The following is a 17,608-nucleotide window of genomic DNA, read 5'->3' on the forward strand; positions in this document are numbered from 1 at the left end:
ACAAGAACTCTTTCACAATAATTCATTCTTTTGACCACACAGTAACAGCCTTTGATGTACCTGATGAACCTTCACATGTCCTCAAACATGATCATACAGGCTAAATGAAGCATATAACTTTATTGTTGACTCTATCGAAATGTCACTCTGCTCATTAAACAAGAAGATTTCATGTATTAAGGTGTATGCTTCATTTATACAAGATTAAACAATTACACAAAGGACAGCCAACATAACATTTTTTTTAACTAAATCATGAGCATACAAAAATCAAACATTTTCTGATACTGATGATACAAAACAAGATATTCTTTTTTAGAACACAAGATAACCTAACATTTAATGAAAAGTACAGACTAGTTCTCACTTATGCCACTTTTAGCAGCATTCAAGAGGAGGTAAGTTTCAGTGTCCTCTGTGAGCTCAATGACATAAGGACAGGAGCAGGAATACATCTGGTATCAATATGTCAAGTGGAGAGATAAAACTCACTCCTATTGGCCAGGCCTGACTACTTGGAGGAAAGCATACCGAGGCTGTAACAGTGGAGCAGAAAACAACCTAGTCTGTCTCACAGTCTCTGAACTATTTTATTTTCCCTACTGCCCAGCGCTTTCTGCAATAATTAAGCTTAAATGAAGCAAGTCTAGATTTCCCCATGTTCAGGAATTCAGGTCAATTCAATTTCCAAAACCACCAGAGCTCTTTTTTACTTTAAATGGGTTTATTTGTTACTATCAGACTGATATAACCAGGGACTAAGTGTTAGTACAAAAATAACCTAACTCTATATGTCTACCAGCAAGTTTTTTCTTAAAATGAAAGACTTTCCTAAGAGGTTTTTAAATGAATACACATGATAACTACTCAACTAAAAATAATCTTCAACTTTAATTTCCACGTTTTGAAATCTTGTTTGACAAGATTTTATCTGCTAATTTCTTTTTATATCAAAAGGCAATTTAAACATTTTCAGATCATAGACTACTACAAGTCAACACTCAAGTATAGCATTTGCTTATTGGTCATAAGAGTTAACATAATGAATAAACCTGTATTCATTTGAGTGATTGAATGAGTGAATTTAGTTTTACGCCACATTCAGCAATATCCAGCTATTTGGCACTGGTCTGTAAATAATCAAGTCTGGACCAGACAATCCAGTGATCAACTACATCAATTTTGATCTGTGCAGCTGGGAACTGATGACATGCGTCAACCAAGTCAGCGAGCATGAAAATCCCATCCTGTTAGTCACCTCTTACGACAAGCAGAGTCACCTTTTATCGCAAACATGGGTTGCTGAAGGTCTATTCTACCCCCGACCTTCACTGGTCGTTCATCTTGTGAGTGAGTAGGTGAGCATGGTTTTATGCTGCTTTCAGCAATACTCCTACAATGTCATGGTGGGAAACACCACAAATGGGCTTCACACATTGTACCCTGGTGTGGAATATTGAACCTGGCATGACAGGCCAACACCTTAACCACTAGGCTAATACATCACCCCTATTGCTTTAATAGGTACCAATGAGAAAACTCAGATCTGACAGACTTTATTAAAGCAACACAAACACAATCTTCACATAAGTTTGACATATGTCAGCATGACTTTCAAGGCTACAGCCGGATTACTATGTACAACTATATCCAATCAGTGACCTGTAGTGATTTTAAGCTACCCATACCAATCAATCTAATCTCATTTGTCTTATTTTGTAGCAACAGCTGTCCTCTCCGCACAAAAGTGCTTCCACCTCACTGATTCTCATTAGCATACAATAGTGTGGAAGTATACAACATAGACCAAATCAATTTTCAGGTATTCATGCACACTGATCACAAGATCTGCAAATCTGGAACAATATGGAAACATCTGAACTGCCCCTATTATACTTTCACACCAGTCCATAAAATAAAACCCTGCACATTTCAATCTCTTCAATGCTGTTGGGACAGTATGAATGAGCTTATGAAATAGTAAGAATTACAGCTATGTTGGCACAGTAGAAAGTAACAATCCTCTCGAACTCCTTGTCCCAAAGTCAGTATTTCCCGAATAACATTATCTAGAATAAACTGTTTGAGGACTGATGTAAAGAATACTTAACTTGAAATCTGGAGACATGCTGAGACACATTTCATGCCCCATCAACCTACATACTGTCTTCCTCTCAATGACACTAGAGATGAATGCAGTTACAATGAAAAAAAACCCCCTATAATCTACAAAAATGCTTAGTAAGGTCGGCTATAGTTTTCACAACGCTACCTGCCCAGTCCTGTTGATAAAATGTCCCCCTGTTCTACATTTACTTCGGATGGGTCACTATATCCGTTATAAAAGCCAAGCTGAAGCAAGTACATGAACTGTCTATTGTTTGTCAATGTCATATGAACTGAAAGCTAGAGGAAATGCTATATGGCAAATTGTTAATGTGATCATATATATATATATATACATACACAAAATGTACTCCTGGGTTATCCCCCCCTTTGAAGTAAAGCCACCAAATAACTGGAATGAAGCATGACGCTTCTTCCTTCATATGAATACAGTCAATGCAAATTTTCCTTTTATGGGAAGCATTCTCCAGGCAATAAAACCCCCATCAACTCCCGTTTAGAGTAGGTGGTTTGACAAGGTTGTGCTCTCGGCCCTGTATGAACATGATAAAAAAGCTGGGACAAGAGAATCAGCTATTGATTACATGAGAACAAACCTTCCCTGGTTCTCACCCTACCCTGCAGTGTAAACATAACAGAATGTAACGAAAAACATACTGTACGAGGCGAAAGCCCTATCAATGCGTCCTATTTTAGAACTTGACTGACAGGTAGACAAGGTTGTTCAGAATAAATGTATCAGACTGACATGCAGTAGATCAATGATTCTGCATAACTGAGTCAAAATGAGTGATCAATGGTGATTCCCAATCAGCCGTAATGTTCTGAATAATCATTTAATGGTCACTATTATAGCAACCATGTACTAACATAAAATTAAAAGTTAACTGCATGTAATGATTCATGACACAAGCTTATTCTTTGGTACATATACATGACATTCTAGTAGGTAGTCAAACTACATCTAAAAGTAAACTTGAATAAACACCCTGACATTATTGTGACCCAGAAGAGGAAAGTTGTCCATCAACTATTTTTTTGTCACTGCATTGAAATGTTTGTTTCAAATCTTTTGAAGCTGTTATGAAAAGGAAACAACAAAATTTCAAAAAAATTTCCTGAAACATGAAGTGCGAATGTAATACTGATATTATCAGTGACATAACACCAAATATGTACCAGGGCGTTAAAACTTGATCATAGATAAGATGTGTATCAGGGTTTAACATGCAAAGAACTTACAAAGTTAAGTTAAACAAATATTTAATGTTTGAAAAAGGAAGGTGATGAAGTATCACAAGAGAGGCCTATTAAGTACTTCTCTTCCTTGTTCATTATCTGTATTTCCCATAACCAAATATCACAGAATAACAACATAAGTAACAGATGAGGAAAAAGAGCAAACTGTTTATCTAAAAGCTGGTAGCTATGAGTCATAGGGGAATATTTCCAAATTTTAAAGATAAACATCCTTCAATGTTATCTGATACTCCCAAACTATAACATTGAACTTCAGCATATCTTGGGATGTGTGATGTTGACTTGGATGAAAGAAATTTATTTTTCTGTAGAATGTAAATGTATGAACAATAAGGGTGGTCTGGTAGCCTAGTGGTTAAAATGTTCACTTGTCATGATGAAGACACAGGTTCAATTCCCTCATAGGTACAGTAAGTGAAGCTCACTACTGGTGTCTGTGAGAGGAAAGTTTTACACCACTTTCAGCAATGTTCCAGCAATACCATGGCTGGAGAAACCAAAACTATACTGGACAAAATAAGTTAGGGATATTGGTACTTTTATGACTGATATTTTATCAGTGTGTATGAATAAATACATCATCATTCATAATTTCCTAAATGCACAGGATCTTTGAAAACCTGAACTTCTCACTGGTCTGATACCAATTTCAAGAAAAAGGTATGTTCATTCTAGTTAGTTATTAGTCCATATTTAACATTAAAATCTTTGGGAAATAATCATTAAAGATAACTTCTGACATATCTAGCAAAGTCTGTAACAAGATTTGCAGCTGACTTTTAGCCAAAAACCTTCGAACAAAAGTCGCATTGTTCCTGCTTGCCAACTGAACAGCATACTGTAATGTGTCCAAAAGAAGTTAAACAAACACCAGATTTTTAAATAGGAGTATAGTTAACATGCCATGACAAAAACATATTAACCATTCTATCCCTTTGAAATTAGCTGGTTGTTTTCTAACTATCTTTGAGTAGTATAGTGGTGTATGAGATGTGAACACCTAAATCTCCCTTCATGTACCCGTAACACTGGCATATCTGTACAGTACAGCATCATTTTATCTGTTGGAGCATGATCTGGCTTGCCTGGCGAATATCTGCTTCACCAACTCATTTTATCATAACAATTCAGGAAGAGAAATCAATTCCTTATGTCCCATAATGGATCAATACCCTTTGCAAGTATTCATCTTGGTTTTGTACTGTTGAAATTTATGACCATTGCTTATGAATGTAGCACGAGGATCGATTTCACGAAATACAATCTCTTCAGGTTGACTTTGATTGGGAAAGGATTTTGTGCAGTTCAAAGTCAAGACATGCCTTGTAATGGAGGGTGACATGCAATTGAACTGCTAACATAAGCATTCCATGCAGTCTGGAGTGCTGTGGTAGCCTAATGGCTAAAGAATCCACTTTTTATACTGAAGATCCTGGTTCCATTCCCCACATGGGAACAATGTGTAAAGTCCATTTTTGGTTCTCACTGCCATGATATTGCTGGAATATTGCTAAGAACAGCATCAAATCATATTCATTCACCTATGCAGTCACAGAATAAATGGTAAAGAGCCTGTGAAGTCATAAGTATAATTGATAAACTTTCTCGTCAACTTTTTAGCCTACATCATATACATGGATTACTATCATACTAACTCCCATCTACATGTATTTTACAGTGGAACTCATATAAAAAATTCATTACACTGAAAAATCACTCATTTCTTCATAAATAGTCTAAGTAATGCTTTTCAGCTAACATGAGCAAGCACAAAGGCTTCATAGAACATTATGTAATTTAATGGAAGAAATCGCAACAAAACATGCATTTATAAATTTTGGATAATGACCAGGATTTGAAATGCCTTATGACATGGTTCAAAGGGCAAACATCAATTACCCATATGATGATTATCTGTCAGGTCTCATGCATTCCACCTTGACTAGTGCTTAGTCTCTGAATGTATAGAAGTTTCATTGTAACATATAATCCTTTTTAAAATTGAAAAGGAGCCCCAAGGAGGAAGGCCAGAGCTTCAGAAATCTAGACTTGCTTCATTTAGTACTTTAGCACTGCAGGTAGGACTAGGCAGTAAGTAAAATAATAATGTACAGGGACTGTCAAACAGACAAATATGAGGGCTTCCTTGCCCACTCTTAGTTATGCTATCAAAATCATTTCCAGAACTCCTCTATGTTTGAACAGCTACTTTGTCAGGCAATGACTTGAATATAGACCTACATCAGAGCTTGTTCAGAAGAAGCATTTGATCATCAAGTCAAATTCACGAGTGAAACATTTCTGTGCACCATTTGCAATACCAGAGATGGTGACCTCAGTTCGGACACTAAGCCTTTGTGGGCGCCAATCCCACATTTTTTAACCCAACACAAGAACAGAAACATGGTTTACTGACTGATCCATACAGATATAATGGGGTAAGGTGACACCTGGATAGAACTGATAGCACTCGAGACAAACCACAGCATTAATTGTTTCACTTTACCAAGACAAACCACAGCATTAATTATTTCACTTTACCGAAGGTCAGGGTTCAGGAGGGATAAAACTCATTTCATTTGCTGCTGATCACATACCAACTGCAAGCATCCCATCTGCTGTTCTGCATAGCCTATTTCGTCTAGAGTCGTGAGCGACAGGTGTTCACTTTGCACTAGACCAATTACTCATCAGGTTATTTGAAACGTCTGGTGAACGCAGGTTTAGAATTTCATATTGTTTCACTAGCCTGCAAAATGACATGATATAAAGCTGTCTGCGCTGAATGCTGAAGTGGTAGTCAACATGATGAAGTCACCCATCTTCCTGAATTTTACTACTGTTATCTCAATTCTGAATCCTGCATCCTGTCAGTATAATGATGGTAGAATTACTTTAACATGTCTTATGAACACATCAAACAGTGATTCACATAAATGCAAGTTACTTGAAGCCTAAATACCTCACATCTTTTAACACAACACCTGGTGTCAACACTGTTCGAAAATGATTCATAAACACATAATCATGACCGTTAAAACTACAATATGCTTTCTATGGACACTTTTTATTGTTTTCAAATTTTATTCTCATATCATTTCACCACATTAATTGTCCTTTGCGGACTACTTTTGTGGTTTTTATTCTCATATAATTTCATGACACTAATTGCAGTTTGTGTAAAACTTTGTAGTTGAAATTCTCCACTATTAGGAGGCAGTATGTACAAGACAGTTAAACCTACAAGTAGTTCATTTAACAGCAAGGTCACAGACTTTGTGTTGGTAATCCAGTACACACACTGGCTTCCAAAGGGTGGTTAACAAAAAGAAATAGGCAGAATTCCAAGCCAGTTCACCTGTAATGTGTACACAAGCTGTTTTCAGATTGTGTTAAAATATTTAAGCGATGGGCAGTACTGGGTCTGTCTGGGTCAAAGGACAAAGCAATAGGGGACAACGGCCCAGAATTCATGCACCAACACAATCAGTTTTCTTCAAGCAGTACACTGCAACAAAATCACAACATTACATCTGTCAGAAAATACTCCTTTGATGTATGTCTTAAAATGTTCCCAATTAGTCATGAAGTGTTGCCAGATATAGAATATATCATGCTGTGAATGATTTCATCAAGAAACTGAAGCTTGAGTTCCTTGCATGAGGTATTCTATTTCCTTAAAATTAAAAAAAAATGTTATAGCAAAGCTTCATTATTATACCAAAAAAATCCCTCTTACCATAAAAAATATTTCGACTTAATAAAATACCAATATTTCTACTACCTCCTGTTAACAGCTGTGTGTCCTCATATTTTCTGAACCATTTAATATATACTCTTCAAAAAAAGTAGGGGAACATGAACTTTGAAGTCTGGTAGAAAGAAAACCCATTGAGAAACGAAACAGGTACATTCATCTTGTGTATACAGCATCATTTCACGTTATCACCACATGCAAAACAATGCATGAGAAGCATGTGCACAACATGGGCGCCTCCTACATGTGCATGGGGTGTCGTGACTGTTGATGATTTTTAGGCAGGTTGATAAAACCACTGAAGACCATTTTTTCTGAAAATTTGAAGAGTATACTACCCATATTTATACTACCTCCTAATAACAGCCATGTAACCTCAAGACAGCAATGTTTAAAGAACTGATGCCTTTCTTGATTTTTAAACAAGCCATGACCTTTGATATTTGTAATGAAAAGCAAGCAGAAGTGAAAGAGACTGAGTTTAACCTTTGAACTTGAGGAATCTGCAAATAGAGACCCTGTTGAAATACGACAGCTTATTCCAACATTATGTTAACTATTGCTTAACATTGGCAGAATAATTGGAATTTCCTGTTAAGCAAAAGCTGTAGTTGAAACATGTCTGACTTTAAGGATTGTATGAGTCAAACTTTTCATTTTAGGACAGAACACAAAAAATAAGCAAAGAATGCTAAAGTCAAGAAAACAGAGAATCCAATTATTCATCCAGTTGATAACAGCTACAGAACCAAAGAGTCTCAATTCGGAATCCATACGTATTATTAATAATTATAGCAGAGCTAATCTTGTCTTCTAACATCAATATTCTTTATGACAGTGATAAAATATTGGAACAAACACTGAGCTATTCACCATTCAGACCTGCTGTTACGAACTACGAAATATAGTACAAGCGAAATATAGTTTACTACTTAGGCTTGGTATTCATGGGCGGCTCATATAGAACTATACATTAGGCATTATAGCTCACATATGCACAAAGGCGTATCAATCATGAAAACCCCAGATTGGCCTTTTGCACACGTGAAATGAAAGTGGCATTAGTTAAGAATGAACCGTTGATGGGTGTCAGATAGAAAAATGGCACTTTAACATGCTACTGAAACATACAGAAGTTCCTTTTTGAAAATTTTATGCTAAGGTGTTACATATGTTGGTGACAACCAGCTCACACTTAACTTGACGTTTACAAGGGTATAATAAACAGTGACAGCTGCATCAGAAAGACAAATCTATTTCACTCCAGTAACAGCGAAACACTTTTAACCATAATGACTGCCTTGCTTGTTTACCAGAAAGAGAAGCAGCAGCAACAACAAAAAATTCAAAATTTTATCATATTTATCACATAATGTGAGCACAGATGAGGTAGTGGGATTTGTTTCCATGCATGGTCTAGACAGACAGCATGAGATATTCATCACAATCATGGTAAGACACATTTATCATTATGACAGCATCACACATTCAACATAACATTCCTAGACATCCATGCCATCAGACATTCATGATGACAGAATCAAACATTCAACACAATAATAACTCTAGGTATTCACAATAATGACATCACACATTCATCAAAACAATATGAAATATTACACACGACAGCATCAAACATTCAACATAACAGTTACTCTAGGTATTCACAATAATGACATCACACATTCACCATTACAATATAAAACATTACACACGACAGCATCAAACATTCAACATAACAATAACTTGACATTCACAATAATGACATCACTCATTCACCATAATAATATGAAACATTACACACAACAGCATCAAACATTCAACATAACAATAACTTGACATTCACAATAATGACATCACACATTCACCATAACAATATGAAACATTACACACAACAGCATCAAACATTCAACATAACAATAACTCTTGACATCCACAAAGAATCACAATAATGACATCATACATTGACCATATAGCAAACGTTCAAACAAAGTCAAATATTCAACATTACTCTATACATTCACAATAATGACAAAAATTCCCCATATTTTCATCAAAATGAGAGCATCATATTTTTACATTTATGACAGCATCAAATATTCACTAAATGGCGCCATCACACTAACACTCATGACTGCACTACACATTCACAGTAATAATGAAGGTAGCAGACAACAGAAACACTACCTGCATTTACTGCCAAATAACACTGTGTAAACAACAAAACCTGTTGGGAAAACAGCAACAACTAATCTTCTGACTTCAGATGGCAAAACATTGTTCCTTATCACACAAATTTCAATGTGACAAAACAAGGTTTACTAAAACAACATGTTTTTCCTCCAGTTTCATGTGTCTGTGTCACAAACTGCAAAGTTGCAATTTATCATGTAATATGCATCAGTGGATGTACACGCCACTCCAGTCTGCTCAGATGACAACATGTGCATAGTGATCACACTGGATCACCTTACGGGATCGGGAGATGAATGCTTATCTTTCTGACAACGTATGACCCAGATTAGCCTAAAGTCAGTTGGAGGGGAACAATAGACTAGCCCTTGGTCTCAGAATATATAGAATTTTGACAGTAACAATTACACACATTTAAACTGAAAAGGAGCTCATGATAAGAGATTCAGAACCTAAAGGAATCTAGACTTGCTTCATTTAGGGTCTTCACACTGCAGAGAGGACTAGCCTATCGGTAAAATAATATGGTTCTGGGACTGTGAGGCAGATTACCATAAGGGCTTCCTTCCGTTATGTTAGTTGTGCTCTTAAAATCATTTGTATAACTCCTGATGTTTATATAGCTACTTTGTCAGGCCACATCTTGAATATAGACCTATATCAAAACGATGATCAGGAGAAGCATTTGATTATCAAATTGTATATATCCCTATCACTTCAACATTACAACACATGTGTTTGAGGATGCCAATCTACAATATTAAAAATACTGCAATTTTCCATATTTAATTCTGAAGTACATGACATGTTTGCAGAAAGCCCTCAACCATGAAAAAATGATGTAGAATTTATTCACTTCTTCCTCAAATTTCTATGAGGATACTGATGTCCACATTTTACTGAAGCAAAAGCTATACGAGAAATGTCACAGACACCAAGTCCCACAAACGACGCTGATAAATAGAGATATACACAATGCATGTCAGACACCTGGAAGCTGTGGTGGCTGAGTGGGTTAGCTTGCTGACTTTGAGCGCTGGCAATTGTGTACCTCATTTTGAGAGATTTTCAAACCCAGATGGGAATCAATCCAAAGTAGTACCAAACATTTGTAAACACTGAGAAAGTGTCGGCCCAAATATACTATGCTGTATAAGCTTTAACCTAATCTCATTAGAGAAACGTCAGTGGAAATGAACTTCATGACCCTTCTGAACATGTCACAGTTTGCCATTTAACATCAGACTCAACCTTGACCGACAGCTCACTGTCACGATAATCACCTGAATTACTAGGGATAATTATCAACAGTGTCAACTATTATTACTCCATCAGTGAGCATGAAGAATGACAATAACACAAGCACATTGACACTGATACAAAGTCCTCCATTAGAGTGTTAGACCCTTGATAGTAGCATGTCAAATTACATGTGTCCATTGCCTTCCTAGGTGTTACACTGATAGGAAGGAAGGCAATCTGGTCAGACAGATAACACAATCTTCTTCCTTATCTACAGAACCATATTGTGGATAATAAACACCTCTAACATTTAGAAAATTGACCACATTGGCTGCATATCAAAACATTTCACAAGTTTTAGCTACTGTCAGGGATAAAGACACTTAACTTTTCATACAAAGGTGCAAAATAATTATACACCTTAATGTACACTGAAAATGAAAACGTAAAATTGTAAAAACAGAAACCAAGGAAAATCCTAATAATGTGTGCTTAAGACGAACACTTGCAGTTTAGTCAAGAAACTGGTCAAATGGAGGGGATTTTTAGCAGGGTACTTTTTACACTGAGTACAGTATACTGATAGTCAACATGTATCATAACATTTATCTATACTTAGCCTTGACCCTTGCTCACATTAGGAGGCACAAAGCTCAAACAGCTTGTTGATGCCTATCATTAATATCAGACTAAAGTTTCATTGCATCTTGTACACAATCTTCTGTTATTAATGCTAATTAGTTTCCGCTGACTCCTGAAGTCACCCAAAGAAAGGATATATATACCAGCTCTGACTGGCAACCCACCACTGACAATATGGGAGGAGGGAGTTTAGTTTTACACCACTATTAGCAACATTCCAGCAATATCATGGTGGGGGACACCAGAAATGGGCTGTACACATTGTACTTATGTGGCGTATCGAACCGGGGTCTTCGGCATGACAAGCAAACACACTAACCACAAGGCTTTCCCTCCACCTTAACAACATGATAAAAGTTCACTACTATAAGAAACATGCAATGCAGAACGATTGCATCTCATGGTGACACTTACGAGAAGTTATTCATGGTAACTGTAACAATCAATACCGAGGCATATAATATGCACACCTTAACATTTCTGACGGCTTCATGAATGGAACAGATAAAACTAATCCCTTCAAACTGATAGGGTCAATACAAGACATAAAAACAAACCAAGAATTACAAAATGTTCCTGTACAGAATTACAAAATGATTCACTTGTGACCATCATATCCCATTTGCTAACAAGTTACATTAACCAGGGAATCCAACGTCTTTCTGTGTTATCTGCTTCTGAATCTAATAATGATCAAATACTACTATCTACCTTGTAAACCTCTCCTAATGGTGATGAGAAGTAACACGGACATCTAGGACAATCTCCCTGGAATGTACCTCCACAATCAATGCTACAAATAATTACCTTGGCTTAGTTAAAGATTCATAACAATCCTCTTATATGGTGTGTTGGATGCATGTCTCACGCAACAAGTTGTCCTTCACCAACAACAGAGCAAGAACTACCTGATTTAAGTCTGTACCTGTCAATTTCCCACCATTAGTACCAGACAAGTACACTATGATTTTATCAAGGAATGCAGTCAGTGGGTCTAAAACACTTAAAGGTCACATGCAACCAAAAAATCATAATTAAAACACATTTATCACTTATTCATGACATATAATATACATTGATGCTTTTAAATAAACAAATAAACAAAATTCCAAGCGTACAATCGCGATTCAAAAGTGCAATATTTTGTACTTGGGCTTACTTACCCCGAAACGAAGTGCTCGGGAGACTGAACCCAGTCATAGCGGGTGGATGTGCACACAAGTGTAACGACGGCTTCTGATTGGCTGTTTCATTTGCTGATATGCTGAGGGTTCATTGTGTGTACAGACAGATGATCTGTTTGGTGGGCATTTTAGAAGTAAAGCCAGTCACAAGAAAGTAAGATTCTTTATGGATAACAACTTCTTTTTGAGTATTTGATGCGTCGTTTCAGTATGGATTCATAGACTGTTGTCAAAAAAAATCATATACACTAAAAGAAGTCATTATCCATGAAGAATGTATATAGAGATGCTGGATTTGGAAAATACATGTCCTCTGAATTTGCGCAAGATCCAATAAAAAATCATGTCAGTAGAGATAGTAAACTACTGCGTGACTGGAATCTGTCATCCGTCAAAGTACAAAGCAGGACTTGAAAGTGACAAGAGTTTGCACCAGTTTCCGTCAGATTCAGTCATCCGAAAAAAATGAGTGTAGTTTGTTTGCAACCCACAGACATAAAAACATGTCGTATGTATCACACGTGCCTAATTACATAATGTGGCAGACACGGGACTCGGGTGCACGAGTCATAAATCAACTTACTTTCTTTATGTCGTATAGTCTGATAGGTGTTAAGTTCAAATTGCACGTGGACACGTGATTGAAGCTGTGTACTGCATGTTGTCTTTAGCAGACAGGCAGGCAGACATATAGGTGTGAATAAACCAGACATTGAGCTTTCTCTGTGACAGAGACTGCTTACCACAATCAACAAGTATTTTTACGTAACGAGTAGATTATTTACTTGTTTGTGTACACAACCAAGATTAGACTACTGCTCACGACCACAGACGCTGGGCATGCATACTGTTTCAAGCTCCGCGAACCTATTCACTGCACATGTGTTACGGACGCAGCGCAGCACAGCTGTTGAAACCAGTTTTCCCCCCAGCGCTGGGGGGAATTTAGTAAAACGTTTGAACTTTGATTTCGCGGGCTTTTTTTTTCATCACATTTTTTCCAACTTTATAGGTTGATTTGGCATTTTTTATGATTTGTTTCGGTAAGTGCATACCTAAAGGTACCAGAATCTGCAAAGTTGTGTTTTACGTTGCATGTGACCTTTAAGATTTAGGGGTCCTTAGATCCAAAAAACATACAAAAGACCTCACAGATCCCAAGCCTCCTAAATTTCGAGAAAATATCCATTTCACCATGATATCAAGGGTTTGTAATATAAAACCCAAGCATCCAGCTATATACTGTCCCTGACGGGGCCTTTGCACTATATCCTGTTGTTTAGTGCAACCCTCCATCACTGATGACAACACACCTTGATGCAAGGTTTAAGTTACTAGCTTCTGTATTACAATGTATGCAAGCATTGCATCACAAACACCTGGACAATCTAATCCATTTTTCATAAGCAGCATGTTTAACTATATTCACATGCCCAAATATAATATTCATTTCCCTCTCAGCTTTGCCAACTTATGATAAGGTTGCTTCACTGGAACGACAAACATGAGCGCCTGACTTGATCCTGTCTAGCCGTTAATGTCATACACATCTCTCATAGACAGAAAAACAGCCTGCAGGTAAACATACAAGTAATGGGAGCAACACCACACTGTGTATGCAATTCATCAAATGTTGTATGTTCTTCACACAACATTAATTTCATTCAACATTGTTTTGAAGATATGACCTACCGAATGGTCATGACTCGTGAAAAGTAGAAAACAATCTGCACATTCTTATAAAACAAGACATATCGGTGAAGGATTTAAACATTTCTACATTCCAAATGTTATCTTACAACTTAGAAGCATTCCTGCTGACCTGAAGAGTGACAATTTATTTAGGCAAAGAAAACTGATGATACAGCATAAAAATGATTTCAGAAATTTGCTCCTTTAGGGATGACAGGGTAGCTTAGTGGTACAAGCATTTGCTTGTCACAGCAAAAGCCTGGGCTTGATTTCCCACATGAAAGTTTTTCCTTGAGTAATGTCTTCTGATATTGCTACTATGGGGATAAAAGCAACTTTAAATCATACTCATTCTTTAAGTATTTATTTTGATAAACAGATTACTTTCAAGTTATTTCAACAACACTTGAGAAATAATGTTGCATTAATCTAATACACCTACATACCAAAAGGTCCAATGTATTCCCTGGGAAGGTGATAACCAAACATTTCACCTTTGATCAAACAGACCATTTCACCTTTAATTAGTTAATGTAATAATAACTTGGACAAGTGAATGGGTACACTTCTTCGTCCTAGAACTATTGATGTAAAACAACCAGCAACAGCTGAAGACAATCCCTCTGGCTTTACTTGAGTTGGAATTTATGACAAAAGCCTCTTTGTGGGTGAAACACTGAACCATATTAGAACAAAGAGCTCCTGACAGCATGAAAGCGACCAGACATCCTGCATTAAGTATACACCTGAGGAACTCCTCTTGATAAACTCATAAATTAAGTCTTACACCAGCATTACCCTATTCGATGGACACACCAGAATTCCTGTGACATGTAGCAGGATGAAAGTTTTGAGTCATCAAATATCCTGATATCAGGTCGGCAGGTACAGTCAGCCAGCCGCAACGAACATTTTATATCCCTGAGGTGAATACTTCTTTCAAAAAGTGATTGTGTAGCGAAAACATACATAATACAGATATGATTAACAAACATGTTCCTGTAACCATGCCTTTACAACTTTCACTCTCAGTTTCCAGTGAGCATAATGCATCTACCAACAGCTTTACAAGTCTTGGCAATGACTCATAATTAACAGTATTCTTTAACTCAGTGATGAAAACATGCTAGCATCAACGAAAACGTAATGGGTCATGTGTTTTAATACCAAAGAATATCAAATTGTCATAAGAAATGTAGAAAGAAAACAAATTATTCAGGTTCTTCCATGAGCTGAATCAATGAAATTTGCTTATCCATTTAAACAAAATTGGAGCAAATTAATGCACTTCATGGTGCAATAAGTCAATTATATTTGATTACAACATCTTCATTGTAAGATTTGCTAATGCCCAACTGAAACCAAGCTCCACTGACCTCATCCATCTCACTGCAGACCACCAAACGTTAACCTCACTTGACTAAGCAGTGTAGATAAAACAAGTCTGATTTCTGTACACAAACCAGCAAAGCCATTACTCAAACAATGCCTATTCTTTCTTGTAGATATACTAGGTATATGAGATGGATATACTATTTCATGAAAGTGCCAATATATTTGACAAAACTTACATGCAAGTTTGAAAGATGATTCAGAACCCTTATTTAAAACGTTATGAAATCTAAACCCACCTTTGACTTACGCGATATGATCCTGTGAGTTACAATGTTTACTGAATATTGTACAACATAATACAAGTGACTGGATTTCTGTTCAGCATTTAGTAGGAAGACGACGGTGTTAGTTATATTGATGAAATGGCCGATGAAATGAACCTTTAAACTTTTCATTTCAAGGCATTTCGACGCATGAGAATCAGGCTAGACTCTATATGAACACGCAACCTTCGAAGCATTCATTATTAATTATATCCAAGGTGAAATCGATGAAAAAACTGCATTAACAAATGCATCATATTTAGTATTTTGTCATATCTGCTTCTAACCGTTCACACATACATTAGAGTTATATATACATCGGACTAGCTATGGTACCCTCCAAATGAAAGCGTGGCTGGTTTAATATGTCGTCCAGCGGTACGGCATTGGGTGACACTGGGCCCAGTGAGCGAAACAGGTCGCAAAACCGGTCCGAACTTCACAGGTAAGTGGCTGAGTTGACATTATCTTTCTGATCAACATAATTCTTTAATAATATGCCAGAACACTACAATGGTACCGATCTCTCATAATGTAGTCATATTCAAGTAATTACTGTGCTTATATGCAAAAAAAAGACTTTGGGGACTTGTGACCATTTCGTATCGAGGGGACGCAAAGTAGGGAATGAGTGCATAGCTACCCCTCCACTTGCACCTGTTATGTGTTAATTACAGGTGATAACAGGTCGATAGTAAATGGTCATTTCGAAAGTGTTTGACATGCTCTAAGAGTAAATGTATTTTGTCTCCTTACCCCACTGAACAATTCACACAACTCATGTCGTTGTTCGGCTGTCAATCCCCTGCTATCCGCCATCTTGTCGCTTTACCAAAGCACAGGGTGGGACTCCAGTCGTCACGTGGTTTTGACTAAAACCGGAAAAGAGGCTCTGCTATTGGTCAGAAGCTGTAAAATAGTTGACGTTCCAAATAAGGTAATATTTACTATACATTCACAACTTGGTTGTGAATCACGAATTCCAAGTATAAAGGCGTTCGTGTTATACACGAAATCAAAAGGAATATTATTGAAATCGATTATCCTATTGACTTGGAAAGTAAATTAACCTATATGCTATCGTCATGTGTCTGAACATTCTCTAGATCCATGCTCGCTACGAACATAATTGTGTAACAATTAAGTTTTTCACTTTTGGATTAAGAACAAAACACGGATCAGAAGGTTATGAAACCGTCAAACATATTCAAACTGAATGTACAACCCCTGGAAAATGTAATGGAAACAAGGAAGCAGAATTCAAATCAATGAAAAACTATTGAAAATAAATAACTGGAAATAAATGCTGACATGATCATCTACAGACTCTCACAAACCTTAATACAAAAGTACACCCACATTTTAAATGGATTCACAATAAATATTTCCGTAACGACAATTTCGTGAAAATCACACGTGTGCCTCAGCTGCGAGAGCGAGCTCTCCGGCCGGTCTCCCTCACTGGCCTACTGAACTGTTTTGACTAAACTATGACCCAACTCGCAGCTAGTCACGTGTTAGCGTTCAAGTATTTCCTGAAACTAAAGAATGCTAAAAATATGACTCGCTTGGACTGAGTTTCATCTGACTGGCTTTCGGCTTTTAGCCAGAGTAGCAATGCTCTTCTTTCGCAGCCATGTAAATATACAGAATTAATAAATAATGCACACATGATGAGAAAACAGAGGTCGAGAGAGAGATAGACGCACACTTTTATATACACTTTAAAAAAAAGGGAGAGTATTAATTTTCAGAATATCCCAAAATTAAATAAAGAATTCATGCATTCAGTACTCGCATAAATCCAAAACAGCGGTCCCTTTACCTCAAATACAACACAACTCACCTGGCCA

The 17,608-nt window shown here is 36.8% G+C and overlaps 1 protein-coding gene across 1 annotated transcript in view; it reads right to left on the minus strand.

Moving 5' to 3' along the window:
- LOC137262278 (plastin-2-like) overlaps positions 1–17,240 on the minus strand; it is a 42,719-nt gene extending 25,479 nt beyond the window's left edge. The window contains exons 1-2 of the mRNA XM_067800091.1: positions 17,115–17,240; positions 16,512–16,664 (exon numbers count right to left, since the gene is read on the minus strand). Of these exons, the coding sequence (XP_067656192.1) occupies positions 16,512–16,574 (63 nt within the window). The 5' untranslated portion in view covers positions 16,575–16,664; positions 17,115–17,240. The remainder of the gene's footprint in view (positions 1–16,511; positions 16,665–17,114) is intronic.
- Positions 17,241–17,608: the final 368 nt, after the last annotated feature.

This window comes from Haliotis asinina, chromosome 14, assembly GCF_037392515.1.
Source record: "Haliotis asinina isolate JCU_RB_2024 chromosome 14, JCU_Hal_asi_v2, whole genome shotgun sequence".
Classification (NCBI taxonomy): domain Eukaryota; kingdom Metazoa; phylum Mollusca; class Gastropoda; order Lepetellida; family Haliotidae; genus Haliotis; species Haliotis asinina.